Raw genomic sequence first — 27631 nt, forward strand, 5'->3', positions numbered from 1 at the left:
CCCATCCTCTGGGGTGGCACTGGGTGGGAGGGGTTGACCTGCCCCGCGTGCCCTAGCAGTGCTGGGGCAAATCTGGGCCGGGCACAGCACAAGGGGCACCGGCTGTGGAGCTCACCCGGCCGTGGAGCGCAGCCGCCCCCGGGCACCCTGCTGGGGGCCGTAGCTGGAGGCAGATGGCGATGCCCAGGCACTGGGTGCCCCGTGGATGATGCCCTGCAGAGGCACTGGCAGCCCCCAGCTGGGGTGGGGGTGGGGGGTGACAAGGGGCTGTCCTGCCGCCTGGGGCCACTCAAATATTTGTGCAGGGCTGTGACCGGGGAGGAGCAGTGCCCAGCGGAGGCACCAGACGGCCGGAGTCGGCAACGCCATGGCAGCCTCAGCCCCCGTCGCACCGGGCACCGGCCGAGGTGGCAGGGCCAGTGGGGTTCCCCCTGCCCCCCCGAGCACCGCCACCGGCCTGGTGCTGCTCCTCTCCCTCCTCTTGCTTCTCCCCAGCTCCCTCCAGGTGGGTCCGGGCGTGGGGGGTGGGCGCCGGGGGCCGGGGGGCTCGGGACCCCCCTCCCCACCCCGTCCGCCCCTCTGGGTGCTGCAGGAGCCCCGGGGGGCAGGGGGGCACGCGGCCCCCCGGCTGCCCCGCATGACACCCTTCTGGAGGACGGTGGGCAGCAGACCCCTGGGTGCCCACTGCCGGCACAGCCTCGAGTGCGTCACCAGGGCCTGCAGGTGAGCGGGGACCCTTGTCCGTCCCCTGCATCACCCCCTGCCCAGCCCAGCCTGTGTCCCTGGGACCCCGCACATATCTCCGTCCTCACAGTGTCTCCAGCCCTGGGACCCCCCCCCATGTACCCCGATGTCCCCAGCCGCGGGGCCCCACAAGTACCCCAACCCCACCAGCCTCCTCAGCTTTGGGAGTTCTCCACCCTGGGACCCCCCCACCTCTACACCGCTCCCCACTGCCCTCAGCCCAGGGACCTCCCGTGCACCCCAGTCCCGGTGTCCCCCAGTCCCAGTGCCCCCAGCCTAGGCACACCCCCGTGGCCAAGCCCCAGCAGAGCCCAGCTTTGCCCCCGACCCCGGGTGCCCCCAGCCCGGGGATGCCCCCCTGCAGGGGCCCCGGCACAGCGCTCATGGCTTCTCTGCCCCACAGGGCCGGGCGCTGCGCCCCACCACAGTACGAGTGCTGACGGCCACAGGCAGCCCCAGGAAAGCCCACCCTGCACCGGGACCACCGGAGACTGGGGTGCGCCGCGCGCTCAGCGCTGGGACAGGACTCCTCAGCGGTGCCCCGCGGGGCTGGGCCGAGGAAGCGCTGTGCCCCTGAGCCCCCCGGGGCAACGCCGCGGCTCAGCCGCTCTGGATGCTCTGTGCGGGCAATAAACCCACCGCCCCCCTGCCCACGGCCGGCAGCTTCCTGCCCCTGCCCGCCTGTGCCAAGACAGGTTACACGGGTGCCAGGGCCATGCGCGCCCCAGGGTGGCACGTGGCACCCACGGGCTCCTGCGTCTCACCCGACGGGTGCCGAGTCCTCCACAGCACCCGCTCGGCCCCCACCTGCCCAAATGGGTCCCCGGGGCGAGGGGTGCCGGGGTCCCCAGGAGCCCGCCGCACCTGCACGCTGCCGGTGTGCCTCTGTGTGTGCGTGTGAGCGTTTGTGCGTATGCACGCACGTCTGCCTGCACCTATACGGGTAGGTGTATGTATACGCCTGTGCCTATGTGTGTGTGCACGCGTGTGTGCACGCGTGCATATGGTTATGTATGTGCATGGGAAGTATGTGTGTGTGGCTGTGTGTAGGTACATCTACGCATGTACAGATGTGCGTGTGGGGGTATGTGGGTACGTCTATGCGTGTACACATGTGGATGTACGTGCGTGTGCATGTACATAGATTCCTGTCTCTGTACGTGTATGCGTGCGTGCCTGTACGTGCTACGTGTGTACGTGTGCTGTGTACACGTGGAAGCGCAAGAGGACGTATGCGCAGGTGTGTACACGCGTGTGTGCACGGGCGTGTGCGTGTACGGATGGGTCTGCCCACGCACGTGTGTCCATGCAGGTGGGGGTGTGTGCGTGTGCGTACCTGTATGTGTGCATGTGTGTGCATGCCCATCTGTGCGTGTGCGTCCCCCCCTATGCACGCGTCCCCGTCTCTGTCCATATGCGTGTCTGTGTGTGCGTCCACGCACCCACACCGGCACGCGCGTCCGCGTGTCCATCCGTACGCACGCGCTGGCACACGTGTCTGTGTGTCTGTCCGTACAATCCCACACCGGTACGCGTGTCCGCGTGTCCGTCCGCAGGCGACACCCGTACGCGCGTCCGCCCGTACACCCCCACGCGTGGCCGTGTGCCCGCCCGCAGCGCTGCGCGGCCTCCGCCCGGCAGGGGGCGCCGCCCGCCGCCCCGCCCCGCCCCGCCCCGCCCCGCCGGCCGCGCTGGTGGCGGGTCCCGCCCGCTCGGTAGTGAGCGCCCCGCGGGCCGGGGCCGCCGCCACCGGCGGGGAGCGCGGGGCAGCGCGGGCGGGGAGCCCGCCCCGGCGAGCGCGGTGCTGCGGGCAGCGCTGCGGGCGGCAACGAGCGGGTGGCGCCGCGCCGCGGGGCGGGCGGGGCGGGGGTGCTGCCAGGACCCGGGGCGGGGCGGGGCGGGGCGGGCCGGCCCCCTCAGTGCCGGTGCCCGCCGCGTCCGCCCGCTCCCGTCGCTGCTGCCGCCGCCGCCGTCGCCGTCGCCATGCGCAGCCGGAGCAATTCGGGCGTGCGGCTGGACGGCTACGGGCGCCTGGTGCAGCAGACCATCCTCCGGCACCAGGTGCGGCGCCTGCCCGGGGCGGGGGGGGCGGCGGAATCCGCCTCACCGCGGCTCCCGGGGCCCCGCCGCGCCCCGCCGGCCCCTGGGCCTGGGGAGCCGCCGCCTGCCCCGCAGGCCGGGTCAGGCGGAGTTAACCGGGACGGGGGGCCGCGGCCTCTCGGTGTGTCCCCCCTCCGCAGGACGCGGTGACGGGCCTGCTCCCCGCCAGCGCCGACCACCGGGATGCCTGGGTCCGGGACAACGTCTACAGCATCCTGGCCGTCTGGGGGCTGGGCCTGGCCTACCGCAAGAACGCCGACCGCGACGAGGACAAGGCTAAGGCCTACGAGCTGGAGCAGGTAGGAGGCAGCCGGCGGGAGGGAGGGCCCGCGCCGGCTGTCCCAGCCCGGCCGGCGGTAGCAGGGAGCCGGCCGTCCCCTCCCGGCTGGGTTGCCTGTGGCGCGGCCGGGAAGGCCACAGGAGGCTGTGCAGTGAGGACGGGGCCGGGGCTGTCCCCAGGCGCGGGGGGCAGTAGGAAGCGATGTCAGGGCCCGCTCTTCCCAGTGCGCTGGAGCCCAGCTGGAGGGTCCAGCCCTCCGGCTCTGTGGTGGCCTGGGGATGCAGCCCTTCTCCCAGGGGCTGGGGAGCTGCGTTCTGCAGCCGTGCCCTCCCTCCCCCTGCACAGCGCAGCAGCTCGGCCTTGCTGGCAGGGCAAGAAATCTTGCTTCCCTCTGCTATTGCTAAGGAGCAGAGGCCATGGGAATGTGAGCAGGGGCTCCGGTTACAGACACTGGAGCCCTGCAAAGGTCAGTGGCCAGCTGATCCTGAGTCAGGGCTTCTCCTGGCTGCGCAGGGATTAACAAGGCTGTTTTCCTTGTTCCTGCAGAGCGTGGTGAAGCTGATGCGGGGGCTGCTCCAGTGCATGATGAGACAGGTAGGGGCTGGGGAGTGCCTCCGAAAGTCAAGTGGTCTCCTCAAAGCCCAGCTCTGCCACAAAGACTGTCGGTCCCGGCTGTGCCGGCTCTCCCCAGCCTTCCCTGACGAGCAGAGGGAAGGCCCCTTCCAGCAAGTCTTGAAATAAGCTCTGACTTGGCATCTGTCCCTGGTGTGATGGAAGTCCCAGCACTGTGGGCTGGTGGCCAGTGGAGCCTGTGCCAGCTACTCCCTGTCTTGTGGCCTGGCTGGCACTGGGACTCCGCAGCTCTTCTCCCTGAGGGCATTTGGGGTGACTCTTTTCTCTCCACACAGTGCAGCTGCGGCTGTGGGCCCTCCACGGCTGCAGCCCTGCGCTAGGGTGGCGCGTGAGCCTGCACTCACTGCCTTGGTGCGTGGAGGGGCTCGGCTTGGGGGCTGTAGGATTTCTGCCCTGCCAGGCGCAGCTCCACATGCTGGGCTGACGGCATGGGGCAGCCCTTGGCTCTGGGGCTGCCACACCTCTCTGGAGACAGGGTTTGATGAACCCCTGCATCTCCTTGCCCTTCTCAAGGTGGACAAGGTGGAGGCGTTCAAGTACAGCCAGAGCACCAGGGACTGCCTGCATGCGAAGTACAACACCCACACCTGTGCCACCGTGGTGGGGGACCACGAGTGGGGTCACCTACAGTTGGATGCCACCTCCCTCTACCTGCTCATGCTGGCACAAATGACGGCCTCAGGTGACGCTGTTGGGGGATGCCATTTCACCTTTGAGCATGCTGATCTCCAGGGCTCTCCACTTTCTCAGTTTGGGTGCAGCTTCTTGGGTGCCAGGCTGCTGCGATGGCCTCCCTGACCTCACCGTTTTCTTACGCTCACAGCACCCAAGGTGGATTTGGGCCCCTCGATGTCTGTCTCTCTAAGAGCCCCCATTTGCCTGAAGCCCCAGAGCTGCCGGAGGGGGGTGGGAGTGGGGACAGGAGCCAGCCAGGATGTGGCTCCCACGGGGCAGGCGTGCAGTGAGGAGGAGGGGTCCGGCCTGGGTTACTGTAGCCCCTTCTTAGGGATGCCTGTGGCCTTGGAACGACTAATGTGAATTCCTCCCCCTGCTTCAGGCCTCCACATAATTCACAGCCTGGATGAAGTCAACTTTATCCAGAACCTCGTGTTCTACATCGAAGCAGCCTACAAAACCGCGGTGGGTAGCCTGTGCTGGGGAAGGGGAGCGTGCCCTGGGGGTGCAGGCCGTGGGCTGGTATCTAGGGGCAGCTGTGGGTCCCTCCTGAGCCCTGGTGGGCAGAGTCCCACAGCGTGTGCTGGGAGCACCACTGATAGGTGGGATTTGAAGGCTTTCTGGGTGTGCTGTGAACCGCTGCCTGCTCCAACATGCCGCTGCCTCTGCGCAGGACTTCGGGATATGGGAGCGTGGGGACAAGACGAACCAGGGCATCACCGAGTTGAACGCTAGCTCCGTCGGCATGGCCAAGGTGAGCCGGGGAGCACCGGTGGCTCCGTGCTGCTTTTTTACAGGGAAGGCTGGGCATGTTGAACTATTGCGGCTCAATGCCCCACACGGTGATAGGTTCCTGGGGAGGAAGACCTTTCCCCTTGTGTGCTGGGATAAAACTGTGCCCCTCTTGCCTGAGTTTTGCCTGAACTGGGAGTGAGAAAATAATTGGGGTGTATGGCAGAAATGTCCAGGGCCCTGTTGACGTCTGGCTTTGGAAATGTGGTCACATTCTTACCAGGGGTGCTCTGCAGCCACAGCAGGCTTTAAATTTGTTTAAACTTGGGCAGTGCACTACACAGAGGGGCTGGCACAGGGTGAGAGCTCTTACACATGAGCAGCATGGTGGAGGACTTGCTGCTTTGGGTCTTGCCCTGCTTGCAGGCTGCCCTGGAGGCACTGGATGAGCTGGATCTCTTTGGAGCGAAGGGAGGCCCGCAGTCGGTGATACGGGTGCTGTCAGATGAGGTGCAGCACTGCCAGGTGAGACCCGCACGGGCTTTATACCATTGCAGGATGAACCGTGATCTGCTGGGGTTGTGGTGTGAACAGTGCCTGGCCTGGCAACCTAACCACCTCTCCTTCCCCTTCGCCCAGTCCATCCTCCACTCGATGCTGCCCAGGGCCTCCACGTCCAAGGAGGTGGATGCCAGCGTGCTCTCTGTCATCTCCTACCCGGCATTCGCTGTGGAGGACAGCGAGTTGGTGGAAATCACCAAGCAAGAGATCATCACGAAGCTGCAGGTGAGCGGCTCTGCCCTTGTCCTGCCCTTCCCAGAGACAGCTGCAGTCCAAACTGTTGTAGCCCTTTTCTCCCCAAAAACGTGCTCGGGGAGAGGGTGCTGGGGCATGTCCTCTCCCAGTCTTCGTGACCTGTGGCAGGGGTGTGCAAAGAAACAGTCCTGTGTGCTGTGGCCCTAGGCTGTGATCGTGGTGCCTGAGCACTAGGTGAGCAAGTGAAGGGGTATTTGTCTGGAGGAGACCCCCCCATGCTTCTGCATTGAAGGTACGAGGTATCTCACGCTGTGCCTCCTGCTCAGCACCTCTTTCCCTCCTTTCCAGGGGCGCTACGGCTGCTGCCGCTTCCTCCGGGATGGCTACAGGACCCCCAAAGAAGTAAGTGTATCCAGCCCTGCCACCTGCCGGAACTTGAGTGCCAAGCAGCAGCTGCCCTGGGTTGTGTTTGCAGCCCCCCCGGGTGCAGAGCAAAGGCTGTGGTGGGGAGCACTGGGAAGATGAGAGCCCTGAGTAGCCCCAGGCAGCGTCATGGCTCTGGGCAAGGCTTCCCAAAATGCCAGAGTCCATTGCAGAGGTGGTACATCCCACCCACGCCCATAGCAGATGGGGAGAGGCTGGCTCTGCCCGCACCTTGGGACCTGGTGGTGTTGCGTATCTCTTAGGCTGGGGGAAGACGGGACCACTGCCCCATGTGGGAGCCCTGCCGAGGTGGGCTCTTTCCCCAGCTCTCCCAGGGCTGCACAAGCCTTGAGCAAGGGCTGGAGGCCTGTGGCGGCGACCGTGCGGTGCTCCTCCCTGACGACCTCAGCTCTGCAGGAGCGCTGGAGGTCACAACGCTGCTTCTGCCTCTCCCAGGACAGCAGGCAGCTTGTGTACTGCCACGCTTGGCTCTCAGCGGAGCAAGCGGAGACTTTCTTCTGCTGCTTTGGGGAGGAAAACCAGGAAAATTTTATAAGTGACGGTTGCATTTGATAACCAAAGAACCAGGAAATGGTACTTGGAGGCTCTTATATCATCACCAGCTGTTGGTCCCATAAGGTGGTGGGGCTCCTTTGGGCATGAGTGCCTCTAAAAGCTTCTCCTCTGCTGTGCCTCTTCAGACCTGACCATAATAGGCAGCACGTGTGGCTGTGTCTCTCTAGAGCCAGAGAAGAGCAGCAGCATCTCCAGTCCGACTTTCCCAGCGCTCACGAGCTTTGCCAGCATGCAAAGCCGTGGATTACTTCTGGGGAGCTGCAAGGCACGGGACGGGCAGTGTTGCCTGCAGAGGCACTGCAGCTGGCTGGAGTCAAATGGGAGTTTGGGAGCTTGTGGTCGGTGTGCAGGCACTATGGAAAACATCTGCTCCGTCTGTCCCTGCTGTCCTCTCTGCCTGACAGTCTGCTAAGGCCAGCTCTCTCCCTTCTCTAGCAAACAGAGTTAAAGCAGTTAGCAGGGAGAGTCGAGCGTAGGTCCCTTGGGGCACTACACCACGCACGTCTGGAGTGGGATGATTCTGCGAAGGCAGCTCTCCATCCTGACCACTTCCCTCGTGTCAGGCTAGCAGTCCCACTCAATGGCAGGAGGGACCCTGCTCTCTGGCCCTGCATGAGCAGCCCAAGCCCTCGCACCCAGCCGGGCCAGCCTGGTGATGCTGGAGGAGGCAGGCACTGAGGGGCTGGGGCAGAGCAGGCACGGCGAAGGGGACGCAGGTGTCCCCAGTGCAGCGAGGGGGATGTTGTGCTGTTGTAAAAGGCTCTGGGGTGCTCTCCTGGGGACTGGGTAGGCTCCCTTTGCCCAGGAAGAGTGAGTCCCTTTGGCGTCAGTGTAGGGGGCTTGGGAGGGGATGTCTGATGGAAAGGAGACAGCCTGGAGGTGAAACTGCTTTTCGGCTCTGTCTCGGCCATCATCCACAGAGGAGGACTGGGAGGGCGTTTGAGGCTGGGGTCTTGGGGGGAGTAGGAGCCCTGTCAGCTTGAGGGAATCCTGCCACCCACCACCTGCCTTGCTGTCACGCCCTCCCTGCAGGACCCCAACCGCCTCTACTATGAACCTGCTGAGCTGAAGCTGTTTGAGAACATTGAGTGCGAGTGGCCTCTCTTCTGGGCGTACTTGATCATTGATGGGATTTTCAGTGGAAACATGGAGCAGGTAAGGGAGGCAGGACCTGCTGGGCCGGTGGAAAGAAGTCCTTGGCAAGGGAGGCGTGTGGGGGAAGGACGCAGGGTGCCATGGCCGGGGGCAAATCCCCTCTCCTCTCCTCAGGTGCAGGAGTACCGGGAAGCCCTTGAGGGAGTTCTCATCAAGGGGAAGAACGGGGTGCACCTGGTGCCGGAGCTGTACAGCGTCCCGCCGGATAAGGTGAGCGGTCCTGAGCTACGGTGGAAGTGGGAATGTCTCATTACCAGATAATAGGTTTTAATTGCTTATTAACGCAAATCAGTAGTAAAGCAGCACATGTAGTGCATGGAAACCCCATGTAAAAAAAGCATGGCTTGGAGCTGTTATAAAACCATGTTGGATAAATAAACTGCCTTTTTCCCCAAAGCATTTCTTGCCCCCACACAGAAGGGTGCTTTGCTGACAGTCTGCTGGCCTGGTGTCGGAGTCCTCTGAGAGCTCGGGACACGTGGACCCGGGCTGAGGAGGTTGTGCTGAGCTCCCGTTCAGCGGTGAGGTTGTTTGTGTGCGCCTGGGCTGAGCGCAACAGCCTCCTGGTGCCCAGGTGGTACAGGAGAGATGCTCTCCCCGCCAGCATCCAAGAGCATCGCCCTGGTGCTCCTGGGGCACGTCAGCCGTTCCCATGGAACGGCCGTGTTGGGAACCCAAATGCAGTCTGAGCAGCTGATCTGTTGTCTGACGCGGGTGCCTGGGACAATCTTGTTTTAAGCCTTACACTGCTGGACTTCAAAATGCAATGATGATGCTTCCTTCAGCATCCTGTGTCTGTGGATCCCTCCCTGACTTCCTGGCTTGTGTTCCAGGTGGACGAGGAGTACAGGAACCCCCACACTGTGGACAGGATACCCATGGGCAAGCTGCCGCTCATGTGGGGGCAGTCCCTCTACATCCTGGGCTGCCTGATGGCTGAGGTATGGTCACCCCTGGTGATTGGGAGGGCTGTGGGGCCAGGCTCTGAGCTCTGAAAGGGCAAATGGTGCCACCTTGAGCCCCCTACCATGGGGAAGTTGTCACCTCCATCCCCCAGGACCTCTTAAAGGTGGGTTGTCCATAGGCATCACCTGTTCTACCCTGCCCATGAAATGTTCATCTCCTCATAACTCTTTTTCCTCAGGGATTTCTAGCTCCCGGTGAAATAGATCCCCTCAACCGCCGGTTTGCGACTGTCCCCAAGCCCGATGTGGTGGTCCAAGGTGAGGGAAAGGGACCGGTCCCAAACCCCTGTGCCTGGCAGGCCTAGGGACTCTGCCTGTGCAGAATTCACTGGGGTGGCTCTGCTTGCTGGGTGGCTGCCGGTGCAGCCAGATCTCAGCCCTGGCAAGGTGGGTATAGGATGGGGTGCAAGCCCTTCCACTCGACCCTGTGTTGCCCCAGGGAGATATCACCTGCTACAGCCTCCTCTACAGACAGGTTGAAAACTGTCCTGTCCTCCTGCCGCTCAGCGGGGAAGGCTTGGGTGTAGAGAGCATTAGGAGGAGCAAGGCAGACCTCTGCAGTGAGAACTGGTTCCCAAAGGGACCCCAGACAGCTGCCTCTACGTGACGGGGCACCTCGTATGTGTCCACAAAGGCCGGGGACAGTGCTGTCACAGCCGTGTGCCCCTGCTGCACTGAGCCTGTCTTCCTCCCTCCGCAGTGTGCATCCTGGCAGAGACAGAGGGGATCAAGGCTGTCCTGAGGAAGGAGGACATCGATGTGGAGACTGTGGCAGACGTCTACCCCATCAGAGTGCAGCCCGCTCGCATCCTCAGCCACATCTATGCCAGGCTGGGTGAGCTGGGCTCCCTGCTCCTGCAGCAAAGGGGGTGCAGAAGGGTCTGTCCCATCCCCTGGCACTCTTGCTCGTAGATGCTGATGTCCTGCCCTGCTGCTGTCTGCCTGGCTGATGAGGGCTCTTGCCCATTCCTGGGCCTGGTAAAGCTACTCCTGCCCAAGGGGAACTGGGGTGGCAGGCAGTGCTGTTCAGGGCGATTCTGAAAGGGATAAAGCTTTGACACTGCAGTTTCACAGTCGCCCTAGGGACAGGCAGAGGCTCTGATCCATATAGGATGGACCTGCTGTGGGCAGGAGCCAGCTTTTGTGCCTGTACGCAGATCTCAATGTGGGAGGCAAGCCAGACCCCAGAGAAGGGTCCCCAGGCAGTCCCTGGCTGAGAGAGCCTGTAGCTCAGGCGGGACGGCTGTTGGACGGTTGGCAGGGCTGAGTGTGAGGGGAGGCTGCGCTCCAGAGCTCTGCACGCTCATTCCCTGATGCTGCAACCACTTGGGCATGGGGCTTGTTGTGCAGGAGCTGGAGACCCAGCCTGGGCCAAGGGAGAGACCTGATCCCCTGTAGGCTGCACACGCTGGCTAATTTAAGCCACCAAAAGGCCAAGTGTGACTTAGGCAAAGGGGGCAGGGGAGCAGCCTGGCAGCTGCCAGTGCTGGCATGACCAAGGCACGGTGCTGCTGCTGCATCATCCTGGGCTCTGGCAGTAATTCAGGAGCAATGGGAACGCTTATAGAGCTCTCGGCTTTGGGGGGCCAGCCCTGTGCAGGGAGGAACCCCTGGCCCTGCCCCAGCCTCTGACATCCCCAAAGACCTGGAGGTGTGGCATGTTGCGGAGGTCAGGATGGGCTGTATGTCCCTGTTTCGGCAAGAGTCCCTGGGGAGAGCCTGGGTGTCTCTAGCCCCCTGGGCAGGGCTGGCGGGACAGAGTATCACTGTCCCTTAGCGCTGTGCCAGCTTGACACAGGGTCTTGGGGTACCCCAACCGCAAACCAGCCTTTTCCTGCTGGCTGGTAGCACAGGGGCCTGTCTCTGTTTGCTGCTGCATCCCCTTTTGTGGGGAGGCTTGCGCTAAAACCTCCTCTTCCTGCCCCCGTAGGCCGCAACAAGCAGATGTGCCTGACAGGACGGCCCTACCGGCACATGGGCGTCCTTGGGACCTCCAAGCTCTACAACATCAGGAAGAACATCTTTACCTTTACCCCACAGGTGGGTGGCATTGCACGGGCTCGTGCCCAGCTGTCGTGTGATCTGGAACTGGGCAGGAGGTTTCTCCACTGGCTGAGCACTTGAGTTATTCTCAGGGGCAGCCCAACACCCTCTGAACAGCCTGGGAAGGTGGAGCAGCCCCAGCTCCATGGTGTGAAGCAGCAGAGTTGGTGGTCCTGGCTGTGTGCGTGCTGGGAGGAGATGGTTTCAGCCTTCCGATGATCAGTGTTGGGTGAAAATCTCTTTGCTCACCTTGACAAGGACAACAGGAGGAGGCTGATGGCAGGACAGGGATCCCTCTGTGCAGCACGGTGTGGGGACGAGCAGGGTTGCAAGCCTGGCACTGTGGGAACTGTGTATTTGCTTGGGATAGGCACAGCATGGACCAGCTGTGTGGGGCCTGGGTGATGCTGCTGCTGAGCTGTAGTGTTATCTCCTTGTAGTTGTTGGTGGCCAGTAGCTGCCCTGGGGGTTGAGGGTCCCTCGCTAGACTGTACTGGCACGTACCAGGTAAGGTGGGATGAGCCGTCGGTGCGAAGGAGCATCTCCCCTGGGTGCGCGGTGTGGCTGGCCTAGCTGAGCGCCTGTGTGAAGACGTGGGTGGCACAAAATGGACCTGGTGGCTGCGGGAAGGGCCGTTCAACGTTTCCTGCTGTCCTTGCAGTTCATAGACCAGCAGCAGTTCTACCTGGCCCTCGACAACAAGATGATTGTGGAGATGCTGAGGACAGACCTCTCGTACCTCTGCAGCCGCTGGAGGATGACCGGGCGGCCGACCATCACCTTCCCCATCTCCCACACCATGCTCGGTATAGATCCTCCGGCCTCGCAAGGCGTTTGGCTAGAGCAGCCCTGGGAAGCATCCTCTGCGGGAGGAAGGGGGTGGGCAGACGTGGGTCCGTCTCAGTAATGGGGACATGGTGGGGGTGGAACAGCCAGTGGTGTCCTGTAAAGAGCTTACTGCTCAGAGGAGCCACACTGAGTTGGCAGCTGTCCTGGCAGCTAGTGGGGCTGGCCTGGCAGGCCTGCCAAGCGCTAGTGCCTGCAGCTCAAGGGATGCTTGCTGGCATGGAGGTGTTCAGTCTCCAGGCAGCTAGGCTTGTTGGGAGGCCTTTTGGGAGCAAGACCAAAAAAATAATCCCCCTGTAAAAGCGTTCTTAGGGCTCTTCCTGCATCTTGACTCTTCACTAAGACTAATCACCTGCTAAAGGCTTTCCTAGACAACAGGGAGGGGAAAACAGCAAACCAGAAGGAGCAGAGAGCTGTGCAATGGCGCAGAGCAAAACTGGCTTCTCTGGAGCAGCTCACAGCTTCCCCGTGAGCCTGGTGCAGGGAAGGGATTCTGTTCTGCTTTCAGGCCTTTTTGGCTCTTGTGTACTTGAAATCCCCTTAGTGTCTTGAGCATGCCTTTTGCTGTGGTGTCTTCTGCCTCTGACAGCAGCACCCCCTCTGCTGCCTCGTGTGAAAGCCAGGGACAGAGCAGGGGGCTGTTTGGGTGCTGCTGTCTGGTTCTGTTGCCTTCAGCCCAAGGTGAAATCCCAGGAGCCTGGGAGTGGGTCTTGGCCTGGCTTTGCTGGAATCCAGCCTGGACAGTCCTGGATTTCCCTTTTTGGGTGATGCTTTTGGTGCCACAGCCTGGCTGTGCATCCCAAAGCAAGGGTCTGGCTGATGCCATGGTGCTTTGCGTGTCTGAATGCCCACCTGGCCCTGTGTTACCTTCTGAGAGCCTGTTTGAGCGGGAGAGCCTGACTGCATGTGTCTCTGTCTCTGACAGATGAAACCGGCAGCAGAGTGCACCCCACGGTGCTAGCAATGCTGCGGAAGCTGCAGGATGGGTATTTTGGTGGTGCAAGGTGAGTACAGCTTCCTGGGGTGCAGGAGGGGAGAGGGCTGGTGGCCTCTGAGAGCCTGGTTATGAGGGTACCTGCTGGGCCTGCTGGGCTGGTGGGGAACAAGCTGTGGAGGATACATTGGGGTGTGCTAGCCTGTAAGTGCACTCCGGGGCTACAACCCAACAGCGGAGATGCAAGAGAGGACATATCTCTTCATGCCATTAAACCCATGGCTGCAGGATCCCTCTAATAGCTTTTGGGCAGCCCTTCCATGCCCACCTGTGGCTGGAGGAGTTACAGGCAGCTAAAGCAGGCACTGAGGCGTGTGTATGCTCCTGGGCAAGTGCGTATCTCCCTGCTGAAGGGCCTGCCCTGGATCCAGGAGGCAAAGCCAAGGGTATTGCTTCCCCCTTCCTCTCTGTGTGACCTCCCCTCCTCTCGCCCAGGATCCAGACGGGTAAGTTGTCGGAGTTCCTGACAACATCATGCCGAACGCACCTCAGCTTTATGGACCCTGGGCCAGAGGGTAAGGTCTTTGCCAAGAGTTACGAGCTCAGCATTGACAGCTTTGAGGAGCTAGACGCCGAGGAGTGGCTGCATGGCTTGCAGATAGCAGAGGATGGTAAGGGGAAACAGGCCAGTCGCTGCTGTGGTGTGGCAAATGCCAAACTCACCCATAAACCCGTAACACCCAACCTCCCTGCTAGCGTTGGTCACTGTGTTCTTCATACACTTGGGTTTTCACCATGTTTCTGTTCCCATCTGACCCTCCATCAATTAACCTTGTCTGGGTGACACTTGTGGTGACGCCAGTGGGGTGGGACTGGGTGAATTGATGCAGCTGTTGTAGCCCCCTCGCCGGAGGGGCTTCCCAGCCAGATGGGCCTGAGGCTGGTGGATGTGGCCGTGGAGAGCACAGAGGATGCTCTGGAATGAGCCGTTCCGACCTTCGTAGGCTGTTGCGTGGGGAAGAGACGAAGGCTCGGCAACCTGCCTCCGCTGGGGAGATTTGGCTGAGGATCTTTCGTGCACGAGTGACGGTGCAGAAAGTGATGGTACAGTGCCCGAGATGGTGGGGAAGAGCCACCATGTCCCCAAGCAATCTCTGAGTGTTGTTTTCCCGAAGCCTTTGATCCTCCCTGGGCAGAGTGGTCCAGTGGGTGCCAAATTGAGGCCTTGCTGCTGTGGATAGGGTGCCTGAGAGGGCCTTAGCCCACCACAGCGTGATGGACCCACCTTGTCCTGAGACCACAGTGGGGTGCAAGTTTTGCTGCTCCCCTTGCAAGCAGGCCTGGGTACGTCCTCCTTCTGCGTGACCTAGTGTTGGTCATCTTCCCAGCCTTCCCATCAGTCTGCTCTGCCTCTGCTGCTCCTGTAGCCACTGTTTGCACTGCTGTGAATGAATACTTATTTCTCTTGCCCTCCTCTCGCTTTGCCTGCAGTCTCCTTGCAGGCTGCACCCGGGCTTCTCCAAGGTGTCTGCTTCCCCCCCAGCCCCAGTGCGAGACAGGGCCTGTCTGGACTCTCTACAGCAGCTAGAAGATGCTCAATTTTAAGTTTTTGCTGTGTCCAGATGCTGCAGCCAGGCAGGATGATGTTCTCAAGCCTGACGTCTGGGGGACTCTTCCAGCTGAGCCTTCAGGCACTGGCACGAGGCATCCCCACCGGGTGTGGAAAGGGGATGCTGTGCTGTCTGCCTCGGATGCAGTCTGCAGCTCACCCCCTGGCACAGACGCACCACGGAGCTCGTCTGCCAGCTGGAGAGCAGCAAGGCTTTGCCCTGGCCCTCTGGCTAGAAGTGCATCAACAGCTCTGTGTTGTATTGCATTGCCTTGGCATGGGGCATCTCCCACTCAGGGCATCCCCCTCGCTCCAGCAGCGCTGTTATCTCCCAGCTGAGCTGAGCAGAGCCCTGGCCTCTGAGCACCCTCCTCCATGCCGCAGTTAGTGGGTGGTGGCTTTGGCGCTCCCGATGTGGCACTGGGAGCAATGGGAGCCACTGGAGGCTGGGCAAAGAGCAAGGCAGGAGCTGTAACTCCTCCTCTAACTCCTAATTAGAACTGGTAATTTCTAATTAGAAATAACTGTTGCAAAACCCACCCTGCCTTGCTCCCATGCTGGAGTCCTGCTTGGATGAGGACCTTGCTGTGCTGGGGTGCTCCTCAGCGGTCTCTGCTTGGAGAGGCTGCCCCTGGCTGTGCCTCCCCTTCTTCCCCTGAGGGACAGAGCATGAGGGTTTCACCACGGGGTTTGAGCAGACTCTGCTGTCCTTGCGCAGGCTTGGACCAGACACAGGCTGCAGCCCCATCGCTTCCTTCACCCAGGTGGGACTTGGAGGGAGCCCCAGTTTGGCCCCAGCTGGCAGCCAGCGTCCCAGGCAGCAGAGCAGTGCAGGAACAGGGGTGCCGCGGCCGCCGCACTTTGTGAGCCCGGCTGCTGGCACTATCCATCTGTCCGCTAGCCCCACGTTGTCGCTTTGTGCAGCTAGCAAAGCTTTGCCCTTGCTGAGGCACAGCTGGGGAGCTCTCCGGGGTCTGCGGGTGCCCTGCTGCAAAGCGGCTGAACCCCCCCCCTTCTGCCTCCCCTTCCAGCGGACACATACGACGAGGTTGCTCAGTACTTGGACCACCTGCTGCAGCGCACGGTTCCCCAGTCGAACCTCCCTCCCACGGCCCAGCGGGGAGGGCTGAGTCGCTTCCGGGCTGCTGTGCACACCACCCGTGACCTCATGTCCCTGGCGTCCAAGGCCAAAGACCTTCACGTCCAGAGTGAGTAACTCCAGCACCCTCAGCACCTTTGCTCAAGCCTGGGGGTGAGGCTGAGGTGCTTCGGGAGCTTTCCCAGCTGTTGGGAGCCCCAGGGGAGCGTGCCATGGACTGCAGAGCAACCCAGCCTTTGCCTGGGTGAAGGCACATTATGTCCATCATGTTAGTCCTGGCCATGGAGTATCCTGGAGTTGGTGCCTGCGCAGTCCTCATGGAAACTGCTGAACGATAAGGGATGGCAGCTCCCTGTGGCGTTCCTCTAACTGGGTGGGCAGGGGCTGCTTCTCCCTCATCTGACTTCTCTGCAGGGGCTGCTGGGGAAGCAGAGTGTCAGATGTGAGGTGGTTTGGGGCACAGCAGTGGTGGCTGGGGTTGAGAAGCGTCTGCACCAACCTTGGCTCTCTTTTAGATGTTGGGATGTATGTCCCCAGCAAGATCTTCCAGGCGTCCCAGCAGTCGGTCAAGCTGCTGAGTTCACCCCACCAGCACGACGTGGATGGCAAGGTGAGCCCTGTCCCCCTCAGACTGGCCGAGCAGTGCCATCCTTTCACCTAGAGCCAGAGGGTCCTTGTGGGGCTGCATGGGGAAGGCCTGGTGTTTGGCAAGGGGGAACATCCATGGGCGAATGGCCTTGGCTCCATAACTAGACTGCACTTGATGTGGAGTGCTGACGGCGCTAACCAGGAGCTTGGGTCTCCCTTCCGCCAGAGCCACGCTGCCCATGCAGAGATGAACCTGCCCCGAGATGAGGATGGCAACGTGGATTGCAAGGCACTGGTGGACCAGCTGCGTATCTGCCCTACGCTGCAGGAGCAAGCAGACATCCTCTACATGCTCCACATCCTCAAGTACGATGAGCTCCAAGTCTTGGTGGCTCACTGAGCAGAGAGCGAGCCGGCGCAGCTGTGCACGCATCCCAACCCACCAAGCCTGGGGGCTGCCAGGGAGCTGCCGTGGGGCAAATTGCTGGCTATAACCTGGCATCTCTCTTACTGCAGGGGGCCTGAGTGGCACACGGGGCTCGATAGCGAGCCTGGCCCCACCGTCAAGGAGCTCCTCACTGAGCTATACGCGCGGGTGGGGGACACGCGCCAGTGGGCCCTGATCCGCTACATCTCTGGCATCCTCAAGAAGAAGATGGAAGCTCTGGATGAGGTAACAACTGTGCAGCCGGCCTCTAGTGGGCTGAGGTCCGTTGGGGAGGAGGCAGCAGAGTGGGCAGGCAAACCATGGCTGCATCAGCTCTGTCTCTGTCTGCCTTTTGCTGAGGTCCCAAACCCTGAGCTGTTGGTGATGCCTGGCGTGACCCTCTCTGTCCCCAGGCCTGCACCGACCTCCTGTCTCACCAGAAGCACTTGACCGTGGGGCTGCCCCCGGAGCCACGCGAGAAGACAATCTCCGCGTGAGTGTGGCACCTCTCCTTCCCCACGCGTGCTGGGCTGGGGCTGGATGTGAGCCCGCTGCTCTGGAGTCCGTGGGCAGGAGCGGCTCAGGATGGCTGTCCCCAGCCTGTCTCTCTCCCCTCTGGGCTGTACAGACCAGAAGGGATGCAGGGCTTGCTCTGCTCCTCTCACCTGCTCTGCTGTTTGTTCCCTCCCCAGCCCAATCCCCTATGAGGAGCTCGTTCGCCTCATTGATGAAGCCAGCGAGAAGAACCTCAGTGTATCCATCCTCACCCAGGTGAGGGGCCGGAGCAGAGGGGGACCCCACAGCTGGATGTCTGCCCTGGTGAGCAGCAGTGGGGTGATCTGCCTCTTCCCCTCCAGGAGATCATGGTGTACTTGGCCATGTGCATGCGCACACAGCCCGCACTCTTTGCTGAGATGTTCCGCATCCGCATTGGGCTCATCATCCAGGTGATGGCAACGGAGCTGGCGCACTCACTGCGCTGCTCAGGTACGTGCAGCGGGGACGGCACCCCGGCTGTGGGATGGGTGCTGAGGTGCTTGGGGCCCTGTCAGCCAGGAAGGAGAAGTGCTGTTAAAAATAGGCAGCTCAGCGCCAGGACGAGACCCTGCAGGGAAGTGCTGGGGTCTGCAGCGGGGACTGTTCTCGGGCAGCACGGGCGGGTGATTTAACTGCGGTTTCTATTCAGGCATGTATTGGGCTGGCATGGGGAAGAGTCTCTGTTGTAGGGAACACCTGGAGTTAGTGTACATCCTTGGAGGATGAGGTCCTGTACCAGTGCTTCCCCTGCTGACAGAATGGGGTGCAGGGTAGGAATGTCCCAGGAGGGCTATGAAGTGGGGTACAACATCCCAACTCTGTTCTCCAGCTGGAGAAGCCACCGAGAACCTGATGAATCTCAGCCCATCAGACATGAAGAACCTCCTCTACCACATCCTCTCCGGCAAGGAGTTTGGGGTGGAAAGGAGCGGTGAGTCTCTCAGCAGGGTTGCGAGAGTGTCTCTGGGCAAAGCTGGGTCCTGGTGTGGAGAATGGCCAGCTCCAGGTGTTCCCACCTGTGGGGACATCCCTGTCCTCCTGCGTGTTCAGCACAGCTGCTTCTGCACTGCAGTGGTCCAGGGTGAAGCTGTGCTTTTCAGCAGGGTGGTGCCAAGCTAATTTCTGGGGATTAAGCCTGAGTCCTGTGGCTATTGGGGCTTTGCTTAGTTCAGCACTTGGCCCGGTCAGGCCTCAATTGAAGCAGTTCTGTGCTGTGCTCGTGGATCTCTGGTGCTGGCTGGGAATAGAGGGCAAGGGTGTGCAGAGGTACCAGTGCCCAAGCAGCGAAGAGGGACGTCCGTGCCCTGCGCCATGGTACCCACTCTAGACTTCTCTTCCCCTCCAGTGCGATCGGTCGACTCGTCGCTCACCACCGCTATCTCTATCTGTGAGGTGGGGGCTGTTGGGGCCACCAAGCCTGAGCGTGCCGGCATCGTCAAGCTGAAAAGTGAGATCAAACAGGTGAGGGCAAGTGGTGCAGGCTGCTCCTGCCAGGTTTTGTGGGTGACAAGCAGCTACGGGACAGGCTGGATTGATGGGAGAGCAGGAGGGAGCACGCTCCTGGGCTTCAGAGAGCTTACAGCTGCTTCCAGGAGCTCCTTCTGGCTCCAGTCCTGCCCTGGGGGGAGAACTGGGGTAAATCTGTTAGTGGGGGTGGGGGTTGCTCTGGCAGTGTAGTGGGGGGGTGGGGGGAGCACAGGGGTGCTTGAGAAGGTGCAGGGGTGGGGAGGACTATGCGGTGTCCCAGGCATGGCTGGTGTCCTGGTGGGCCTCTTCCAGCAGCAGAAACTTCATTTCCTTCTTCTCTTGCAGCAATTGGATAAACGTAGGCAGTCTCTGACTGGGAGTAAGGTGAAGCCGCTCTGGTCCTGCAGCCTCAGCTTTTATCCCTCATGACACACACCAGGGCAGCTTCCGAGCATGCATGAGTTAATGAGCTTTCCTAAACAAACCCACTGAGCGAGCTGCTGCAGCAATGAGCTGGCTTCCCCTCCAGGCAGGCTCAGGGTTGCTCTGTTCAGGACTTCAGGACGGGGGAAGGAGGCTGGCTCCCTGGGAAGAGGTCGGCATGGCTTAACATGCTGTGGGGGCCCAGTGCTGGCACTGCCCCACAACCTTTGGGGAGCTCCTGTTTGAGCGGGACCAGCTGTGTTTGGACTGGCAGGGAGGAAGGCTTCTCTAAGCCGTGGGTGTATTGGCATTACAACCAGCTGGGAGCTGTGCTCCATAGCTGCTATGGCTGAATAGATCCCATTATACCCACAAAAACTTGCTGAGTGGGATGGCATGACGTTTCCAGTGCCGTGACCAGCAGTGGCCCTGCCGAGCAGTTCACTGGTGATCACTGGATCCTGCCTGTAGCCTCCCCAGCTATTTCTTCTGTGGGGGAAGGGGCTCCTGCCCAGCTCCAAATGACAAGGATCTCCTCTGGTGCCTGGTGTGTGTCCAGGAGGAGTCCTGAGCTCTAGGAGGGCTCCTGTCCTCAAAGAGACAGGGCCTGCGGGGACCAGGATGATGCAGCAGGTTTATGGCCAACCTGCTGCAATGTGAAACCTGGCATCGCAGAGGGACCATGTATGTGGCGAGGAGTGTTGTCCACGGGCAGTGACCTTGCTGCTGGCCCTCCAGTCTGCCTGAGACTAAATCCCTGCCCGTGCCAGCAGCCAACAGAGCAGTAGCAGCCCTGCTTCTGTGTGCCGGCCAGCATGAGCCCGCTGCTGCCGCAGCACTGGCGTGTGGGGGCCCCGCAGCCGCTCTGTGCCCTGGCATAGTCCTTCCCCTCTGATGCTCATGTGAGACTTTCTGCAGCTCACCTTCGAAACTACCTCTCGGTCTCCAGCTAACCGCAGTCCCTGGGATAACTGCCCCCTGACCTGAGCTTGGTCCGTGCTGCTGCTGTTCTGCTTGCTGTGACGGCTGCCCTGCTCCGGCACAGTCTGATTTTTGTCTCTCCCTTTCTCCTTCAGCCCCTCAGTTTGCAGTCTGGAGATGCCGACCTGAAGTCCTCTCTGGTAACCTGCATTTGTTGGCTGCGTGCATGGGGTCTGTCCTGTTTGTGGCTGCAGAAAGGAGCTGTGCTCCAGTGGGTGCTGCAGGGAGCTGGGGCTCCAGGGGGGGCTTTGCTGGGGGCAGGGGGTGGCAGCTCTGCCCTGGGAACCTGGCTGGGTGAGCACAAACCTCTTGGGCAGCAGCAGGCTGCGTTCTTGTGGGGTATTTAACTTTGCAGCAGTCTCTGTGGTCCTTGTTTTGTCTGCCCAGTCTGCTGGACACTCGGAGCTGCTGGGCAAGGGCTCCTTTTCAAGCATGCTGGAAGACCCAGGCAGTAAGGACAGCCGCCAGGGCCAGTGGCAGCGGAGACGGCGGCTGGATGGGGCCCTCAACCGTGTCCCTGTGGGCTTCTACCAGAAGGTCTGGAAGGTCCTGCAGAAGGTGAGCTGGATGTCTGGCTGGCTCATCTCCATGCATGTGAACCTGTGGTCCCAGGCACCAGCCTTGGCAGGGGGACTTAGGCACCCAGGGCTGTTCCCTGATGTTGTGGAGATAAGTGCTTCATGGACAAGGCCTGCAGCTGGCCCTGGAAAGCCAGGGGAGAGCTGGAGCTGCCCTGTAGGCATGCAGGACCTACCTCATACTGTGCTGACCCTTGCAGAAGGGGGCTAGGTCTGCTCAGGTGCTTTATACATTACTCAGGGGCAGGGCTGGAGCCACAGCTGAAGCAGCTCTGGGCACAGCTCGTCCTTGGCATGGTAAGCCAGGGAGCAGAGGCCCATGCTGTGTGCAGGAGGGCTCTGGCTGATGCCAAACTGATGGGAAAGGAGTGATGCTGTGTAAAGAGTCAGGAGGTGGAGCTGGACTGTGTGGGCAGCACACACCAATGCTCAAGTGGGAGTGAGTTGGGAGGCTGGACCTATGTGTCTTAGCACAGACCTCTCCAGGCCATAACCATGGTCTCTCCTCGTTCTGCAGTGCCATGGCCTCTCCGTGGAGGGCTTTGTTCTCCCCTCTTCAACAACCAGAGAGGTAGGAGGTTTATGTGAAGGGGAAACAGGGCAGGTGGGTTGGTGTTGGGTGCTGGCTTGCCCTGGGTGAGTGCCCAGCATAGCTCAGGATTTGTGCTGGCAATACGGTGCTCTAGGTGCATTTCTTTCTCCCTCCTCACAGATGACCCCAGGGGAAATTAAGTTTGCTGTGCATGTGGAATCGGTCCTCAACCGCGTGCCCCAGCCAGAGTACAGGCAGCTGCTGGTGGAGGCTATCTTAGTGCTCACCATGCTGGTGGACATGGAGGTGCACACCATCGGTGGCATCATAGCTGTGGAAAAGATCTTGCACACGGCCAATGACCTCTTCTATGAGGAGCAGGTAGGGGCCAGGCCTCACGCCGGGGCCACAGCCTGCACCCAGGGCTGCTGGCTGCGTTCCCCACAGCTACGCAGGGTTCACCCACCTGGAGGGTCCTCCGTGTTGTCCCTATTGTGCTCATGGGGCACAGCAAAGATGTAGTGTCCTCCTCCTGCTGCTCACCATTGATGTGTCACACCGTGAGTGCAACGGAGGATGCTTGGGGTGGAAGCTGGTGAGCGGGCTGCCTTTATTACTAATGCTGCCTTTTTCCTTCCCTGTCCAAAATCCAGAAAGCCCTGGGTGCTGATGACCATATGCTGGAGAGGGATCCCGCGACGGGCATCTGCAGCCTGCTGTATGACAGTGCACCGAGTGGTCGGTTTGGCACCATGACCTACCTGTCCAAGTCGGTGGCCATGTACGTGTACGACTTCCTGCCCACTGATGGCTGCTCCATGCAGTAGCTCTCACAGCTCCTCTCCCCAGGCTGCAGATGCCGTGGGAGGGTTGTTTCATACAGCTTTTAAAGATGGGCATTAGGCTAGTTTGCAGGCAGCCTGCGTGGCCATCTCTCCTCCCAGGCCTGGCCTCGGTGGGTGAGCGACTCTCCCAAGGAACTCCGCAGGAGGCACGCGTGCTAAGCTGACCTGTGCCCGTGTGCAGCCTGTGGAGCAAGGGCTGGCAGGGAAAGGCTGAGCTTTGAAGCTTGCTTGTGTTAGAAGTGTCTGCCTGTGTGGCTGCTCCTGGGCCAACCCCCCCCAGAGAGGCCTGTGTTTGAGGGAGATGGGAAAGGGCCCCCTCACCAGGCGTGTGTGCTTGGCACTACAGAGCTCCCTGGCCAGCTTGTGTTCTCCCTGCCTCCAGCAGATTTGAGGTTTTTAACCTGTTCTGTGCTGCTTTTTATTCCAAATCTGCAGGGTTTATACTAGTGTAGGCTGGAGCTCTTGCTCTTCCTGCTGCTGATGGAAAAGCTTTGTTAGAGGAATAGGGGATGCTGCCTGAGCCTCTCTCCTAGCACACCCAAAATCAAAACAGTCCAACCCAGCCACAGCTGTGCTGCTTGGAAGTAGGCAGCCCGTCATGCTCCCCTCAGGGGTCCTGTGCGCAGAGCTGGGGAGGCTGCGGGAGCCAGGAGCGTCCCAAGGTGGTAACAGATCCCTGTTACCACCAAGCTGTGAGGACAGGGCTTCTGGCTGGCTGGGGGATGCTAGCGGCAGCCCCCCCCATGCCGTCTGCTCTGTCCCTGGCAGTATTGCTGATGGCTACATCGGAGGTTCCCAAGTTCATACGTGCCCTGTGAAGCAGCTCTGAGCTGGCTGCTTGGCTTGGCGTTAGCTGTGCCATCACAGATGTGCTCTTAACGCTTGGCTCTGGCCTCTGCCCCAGCTCCCACAGCCTTGCAGAGGAGAGGGGTGGTGACTTTAGGGTGGGTCCCAGCTCCATTCTATCCTGCAGGTCAAATCCCATATAGGATAATGCGGTTGGACTGATGGGGATCGGGCACGCACAAAGTGATGGGGGGAGTGGGGTTATAGAACCACAGAATAGTTTGGGTTGGAAGGGACCTTTACGGGTCATCTAGTCCAACCCCCCTGCAAGAGCAGGGACATCTTCAGCTAGATCAGGTTGCTCAGAGCCCCGTCCAACCTGACCTTGAACATTTCCAGAGATGGGGTATCTGCCACCTCTCTGGGCAACCCGTTCCAGTGTTTCACCACCCTCATTGCAAAAAATTTCTTCCTTATATCTAGTCTAAAACTACCCTTTTCTAGTTTAAAACCATTACCCCTTGTCCTATTGCAACAGGCCCTGCTAAAAAGTTTGTCCCCAGGTTTCTTATAAGCCCTCTTTCAGTACTTAAAGGCCGCGATAAGGTCTCCCCGAGGCCTTCTCTCCTCCAGGCTGAACAACCCCAGCTCTCTCAGCCTTTCTTCAGAGGAGAGGTGTTCCATCTCTCTGATCATTTTTGTGGCCTCCTCTGGACCCGCTCCAACAGCTCCTCAGCTGTGCTGAGGGCTCCAGAGCTGGACGCAGTGCTCCAGGGGGGGTCTCACCAGAGGGGCAGAATCCCTTCCCTCGACCTGCTGGCCATGCTGTGGGTGATGCACCCAAGACACAGTTGGCGCTCTGGGCTGTGAGCGCACATTGCTGGCTCATGTCCAGCTTTTCATCCGCTAGTGCGCCCAAGTCCCTCTCTGCAGGGCTGCTCTCCATCCCTTCATCCCCCAGCTTGTATTGATACTGGGGGTTGCCCTGACCCACGTGCAGGACCTTGCACCTGGCCTTGTTGAACCTCATGAGGTTCACATGGGCCCCCTTCTTGAGCTTGTCCTGGTCCCTCTGGATGGCATCCTGTCCCTCGGGTGGGTCAGCTGCACCACTCCGCTTGGTGTCACCTGCAAACTGGCTGAGGGTGCACTTGATCCTGCTGTCTATGTCATTGATGAAGACATTAAACAGCACTGGTCCCAATACGGACCCCTGAGAGACACCACTTGTCACTGATCTCCATCTGGACGTTGAGCTGTTGACCACTACCCTCTGGATGCAACCATCCAGCCAATTCCTCATCCACCAAACAGTCCATCCATCAAATCCATCTCTCTCCAATTTAGAGAAGGATGTTGTGGGGGACCATGTCAAAGGCCTTACAGAAGTCCACATAAATGACATCTGTAGCTCCTCCCTTGTCCACTGATGTCATCACTCCATCATAGAAAGCCACTACGTTGGTCAGGCAGGACTTGCCCTTGGTGAAGCCATGCTGGCTGTCTTGAATCACCTCCCTGTCCATGCGCCTTAGCATAGCTTCTAGGAGGATCTGTTCCATGATCTTCCCAGGCCCAGAGGTGAGGCTGACAGGTCGGTAGTTCCCAGGGTCCTCCTTTCTACCCTTTTTAAAAATGGGTGCAACATTTCCCTTTTTCCAGTCACCAGGGACTTCACCTGACTGCTGTGACTTTTCAAATACCATGGAGAGTGGCTTGGCAACTACATCAGCCAGTTCCCTCAGGAGTCTGGGATGCATCTCATCAGGTCCCATAGAGTTATGGATGTTCAGGTTCCCCAGGTGGTCACGAACCTGATCTCTTACAGTGGGAGGGACTTTGCTCCCCCAGTCCCTGTCTTGCAGTCCATCCACTCGAGAGGTGTGGGAAGAGAGGCTGGCAGTGAAGACCGAGGCAAAAAAGTTGTTGAGTACCTCGGCCTTCTCCGCATCCGTTGTTACCAGTTTGCCAGTCTTGTTCATCGGGGGGTACGCTTTCTTTGACCTTCCTTTTCTGGCTGACATACCTGTAGAAGCCCTTCTTACTCTTTGTGTTCCTTGCCAAGTTCAGCTCCAGCCTCGCCTTGGCCTTCCTGACCTCATCCCTACACAACTGGGCAGCATCCCTGTACTCTTCCCAGGATACCTGTCCCTGCTTCCACTGCCTGTGCCTTTCCTTCTTGCCCTTTAGTTTGACCAGCAGGTCTCGACTCATCCACACTGGTCTCTTGCCTTCCCTTTCTGATTTCTTACACTTGGGGATTGAGAGCTCTTGTACTCTACGGAAAGCGTCCTTAAAGATCTGCCAGCTCTGTTCTGCTCCCTTGTCCCTGAGGGCAGTTTCCCAGGGGGTCCTGTTGACTAACTCCTTAAACAACTGGAAGTTTGCTTTCCTAAAATTCAGGGTCCTGGCTTTACTCTTCAGCTGGCCCATATCCCTCAAGACTGCGAATTCCACCAGTGCATGATCACTACAGCCCAGGCTGCCTCCACTCTTGACGTCACTGATTAGCTCACTTGCGTTGGTGACAAACAGGTCCAGTATCACATCCCCTCTGGTAGGGCTGTCTGTTACCTGGTTTAAGAAGTTATCCTCGGTGCTCTCCAGGAGTCTCCTGGATTGCCTACAGCTTGCCGTGCTACTTTTCCAGCAGATGGCGGGAGGATTGAAGTCCCCCAGCGGGATGAGAGCCTGCGAGCGCGATGCCTCCTCTAGCTGGAGTAACGAAGGCTTTGTCAACAGGCTCCCCTCGAGCAGGCGGCCTGTAGCAAACACCAACCACAAGGTTCCCTTTGCTGCTGCGGTCTCCGATTCTTACCCATAAGCTTTCAACCTGCTCGTGGCTATTCTTCAGAGACAGCTCTTCACACTCCATCCATTTCTTGATGTAGAAGGCAATGCCTCCACCTGTCCTTCCTCACCTGTCCCTTCTGAACAGCCGGTAGCCATCGATAGCTGAGCTTCAGTCATAGGATTCATCCCACTAAGTTTCAGTAATGGCAACTAGGGCATAGCTTTCTAGCAGCACGGTGGCTTCCAACTCCTCCTGTTTGTTACCCATGCTGCGTGCATTGCTGTAGAGGCACTTCAGCTGGGCTGTCAGCCATGTCACCTTCTTAGAGGAACACACCTTAGTTCCTTTAAGGTATTTCACTGGTGTTTCCCTCTTGGCTCCTATTACCTCAGGAGCCTCTGGCTCATCTATGTAAGACTTCAAGTGTGCTCCAGTGTACCCAGCATGTCTCAGAGCAACAGGCTGAGGGCCCTCACTAGCACCGTGTCCCTCTTGGCGTGTCATCCCACAGCTTGTCATGGGCAAGCCTGATATTATTCCCCTCCCCTTTCAAGTCTAGTTTAAAGCTCTGTCAATGAGCCCCACTAGCTTGTGAGCGGAGACCCTCTTTCCCCTTTGAGAAAGGTGAATCCCATCTGATACCAGCAGGCGTGGTGCCATCTAGGCCATCCCATTATGGAAAAACCCAAGATGGTAGCGGTGAGACCAGCCATGGAGCCATGTATTAAAAGACTGGGCCCATCTGTTTCTTCCAATGTTGCTGCCCACAACTGGAAGGACAGAGGAAAAAACCACCTGTGCTCCAGACTCCCTCACCAACCGTCCCAAGGCCCTGAAGTCTTTTGATTACCCTTGGACTACGTGTTGCGGCTTCATTGCCACCCACATGGAAGAGCAGTATCGGGTAATAGTCCAAGGGCCGTACCAGCCTAGGAAGTTTCCTAGTGCTGTTGTTAACCTGGGCCCTAGGAAGCAGCAGACTTCCCTAACAGGAGGGTCTGTCCAGCATATTGGACCCTCTGTTCCGCTCAGAAGGGAGTTGCCTACAGCTATAACCCATCTTTTCTTCCTGGTGGAGGTGGCCATGATACAGGGGTTAGGTCTTTCTGATCGTGGCAACACCTCTGGTGTAGACGGACCGTCATCCACATCATCCATTGACTGGCTTTCCACAGCCAGAGCCTCATACCTGTCGTACAGAGGCACCTGGGAAGGCGAGGTGGGCAAGGAGGGGGTTCGCCTGCTGCCCTGAGCGTGGGCTTGCCTCCCTTCACTCCTTTCCTTTAAGCTACTGCCTTCAGCCTGGCGGGGGGAGGATACAGGATCCCCTTGATCTTGGTTTTTTTCTGGTGGCTGTTCCTGTTTCTGTCTCAGGGAGGGCACAGCTTGCTTTCACCAGCCTCATTCTCAGACTCCCTGATGCTCCTTAACCTTTCTGCTGCCTCCTGTAGCTCTGCCACCAGGCTGAGCAATCGTGCACTTGGTTGCACCTCACACAGCTTTCTCACTACAGCCATCCCTTACCAGTGAAAGGCTCTGGCTCGCCCTGGACGGCTCCATGGTTTCCTGGGAGCTCTGGCTGGGTTGCCACATCCATTCTGGCGAGTGCAGAGGACACGGCTTTCTGCCGGGTGGACGCCACAGCTAAGCTCCTTCTGAGAGGGCGATGACTTCTTGAGCTGGCGGGCTGACGACGCCCTTCCGTGCGAGCTGCCGCACCGCGCTCTGTGTGCCCGCGCTGGTGGCAGCGCTCCTGGTCGCTAGCGCTCCCCAGGCTGCTTTTTATAGGCAGGGGGGTGGCTGCGGCCCTGTGTGCCAAGAGCTGCTGCTCCTCTGCACATGGGTCCAGCTCCGGAGCAGCTCCCCTCAGCGACTGACGTTTCCCTGTGTGTTCTTTGGTCTCCAGCTTTGTTTGGCCTTAAAGCTGGGCTTGAGAGTAGTTCCCGGGTTGTCTATCAGGGCTGCTTCCCGACGGTAGCAGCTATTCCGTAGTTGTTGCACACCGGTCCTTCCACACGTGGAATACCCTGCCCCAGGCAGAGGACTGCCAGCCCCAGCCCGACTTCTCTCTTCGTCCCAAGACAAGCGGGAGGAAGCTGCCCT

At 59.9% G+C, this 27631-nt stretch overlaps 1 protein-coding gene across 5 annotated transcripts; it reads left to right on the forward strand.

The window, feature by feature from the left end:
* The first annotated feature begins 2689 nt into the window (after nucleotides 1–2689).
* Nucleotides 2690–26927, forward strand: PHKA1 (phosphorylase kinase regulatory subunit alpha 1). Of its 5 annotated transcripts, none has more exons than XM_075512778.1 (33): nucleotides 2690–2805; nucleotides 2985–3143; nucleotides 3671–3718; nucleotides 4271–4439; nucleotides 4815–4897; nucleotides 5106–5186; nucleotides 5591–5689; nucleotides 5804–5950; nucleotides 6269–6322; nucleotides 7952–8074; nucleotides 8189–8284; nucleotides 8908–9015; nucleotides 9219–9297; nucleotides 9740–9874; nucleotides 10970–11079; nucleotides 11744–11888; nucleotides 12854–12932; nucleotides 13358–13533; nucleotides 15503–15679; nucleotides 16086–16180; nucleotides 16385–16524; nucleotides 16675–16831; nucleotides 16999–17078; nucleotides 17278–17356; nucleotides 17443–17572; nucleotides 17952–18053; nucleotides 18468–18583; nucleotides 18935–18973; nucleotides 20089–20133; nucleotides 20381–20551; nucleotides 21089–21142; nucleotides 21284–21484; nucleotides 21757–26927. In XM_075512778.1, the coding sequence occupies exons 1-33, from the start codon at nucleotides 2728–2730 to the stop codon at nucleotides 21928–21930; spliced, it is 3729 nt and encodes a 1242-aa protein (XP_075368893.1). In that variant the 5' UTR covers nucleotides 2690–2727; the 3' UTR covers nucleotides 21931–26927. The 5 variants fall into 5 exon arrangements, with proteins under 5 accessions (XP_075368893.1, XP_075368895.1, XP_075368894.1 ...); XM_075512780.1 differs by having other exon boundaries at nucleotides 13358–13437; XM_075512779.1 differs by lacking the exon at nucleotides 18935–18973.
* Nucleotides 26928–27631: the final 704 nt, after the last annotated feature.

Source organism: Mycteria americana, chromosome 10, assembly GCF_035582795.1.
Source record: "Mycteria americana isolate JAX WOST 10 ecotype Jacksonville Zoo and Gardens chromosome 10, USCA_MyAme_1.0, whole genome shotgun sequence".
Lineage (NCBI taxonomy): Eukaryota > Metazoa > Chordata > Aves > Ciconiiformes > Ciconiidae > Mycteria > Mycteria americana.

What these genes read in the sequence shown, in the direction of transcription:
- PHKA1 (XM_075512778.1), top strand. Translation starts at nt 2,728, where the DNA reads ATGCGCAGCCGGAGCAATTCGGGCGTGCGGCTGGACGGCTACGGGCGC. An exon ending in TCAGTGGAAACATGGAGCAG is followed by an intron (nt 8,075 to 8,188) that starts GTAAGGGAGGCA and finishes TCCTCTCCTCAG; the next exon opens with GTGCAGGAGTACCGGGAAGC. An exon ending in CATCTCCCACACCATGCTCG is followed by an intron (nt 11,889 to 12,853) that starts GTATAGATCCTC and finishes TGTCTCTGACAG; the next exon opens with ATGAAACCGGCAGCAGAGTG.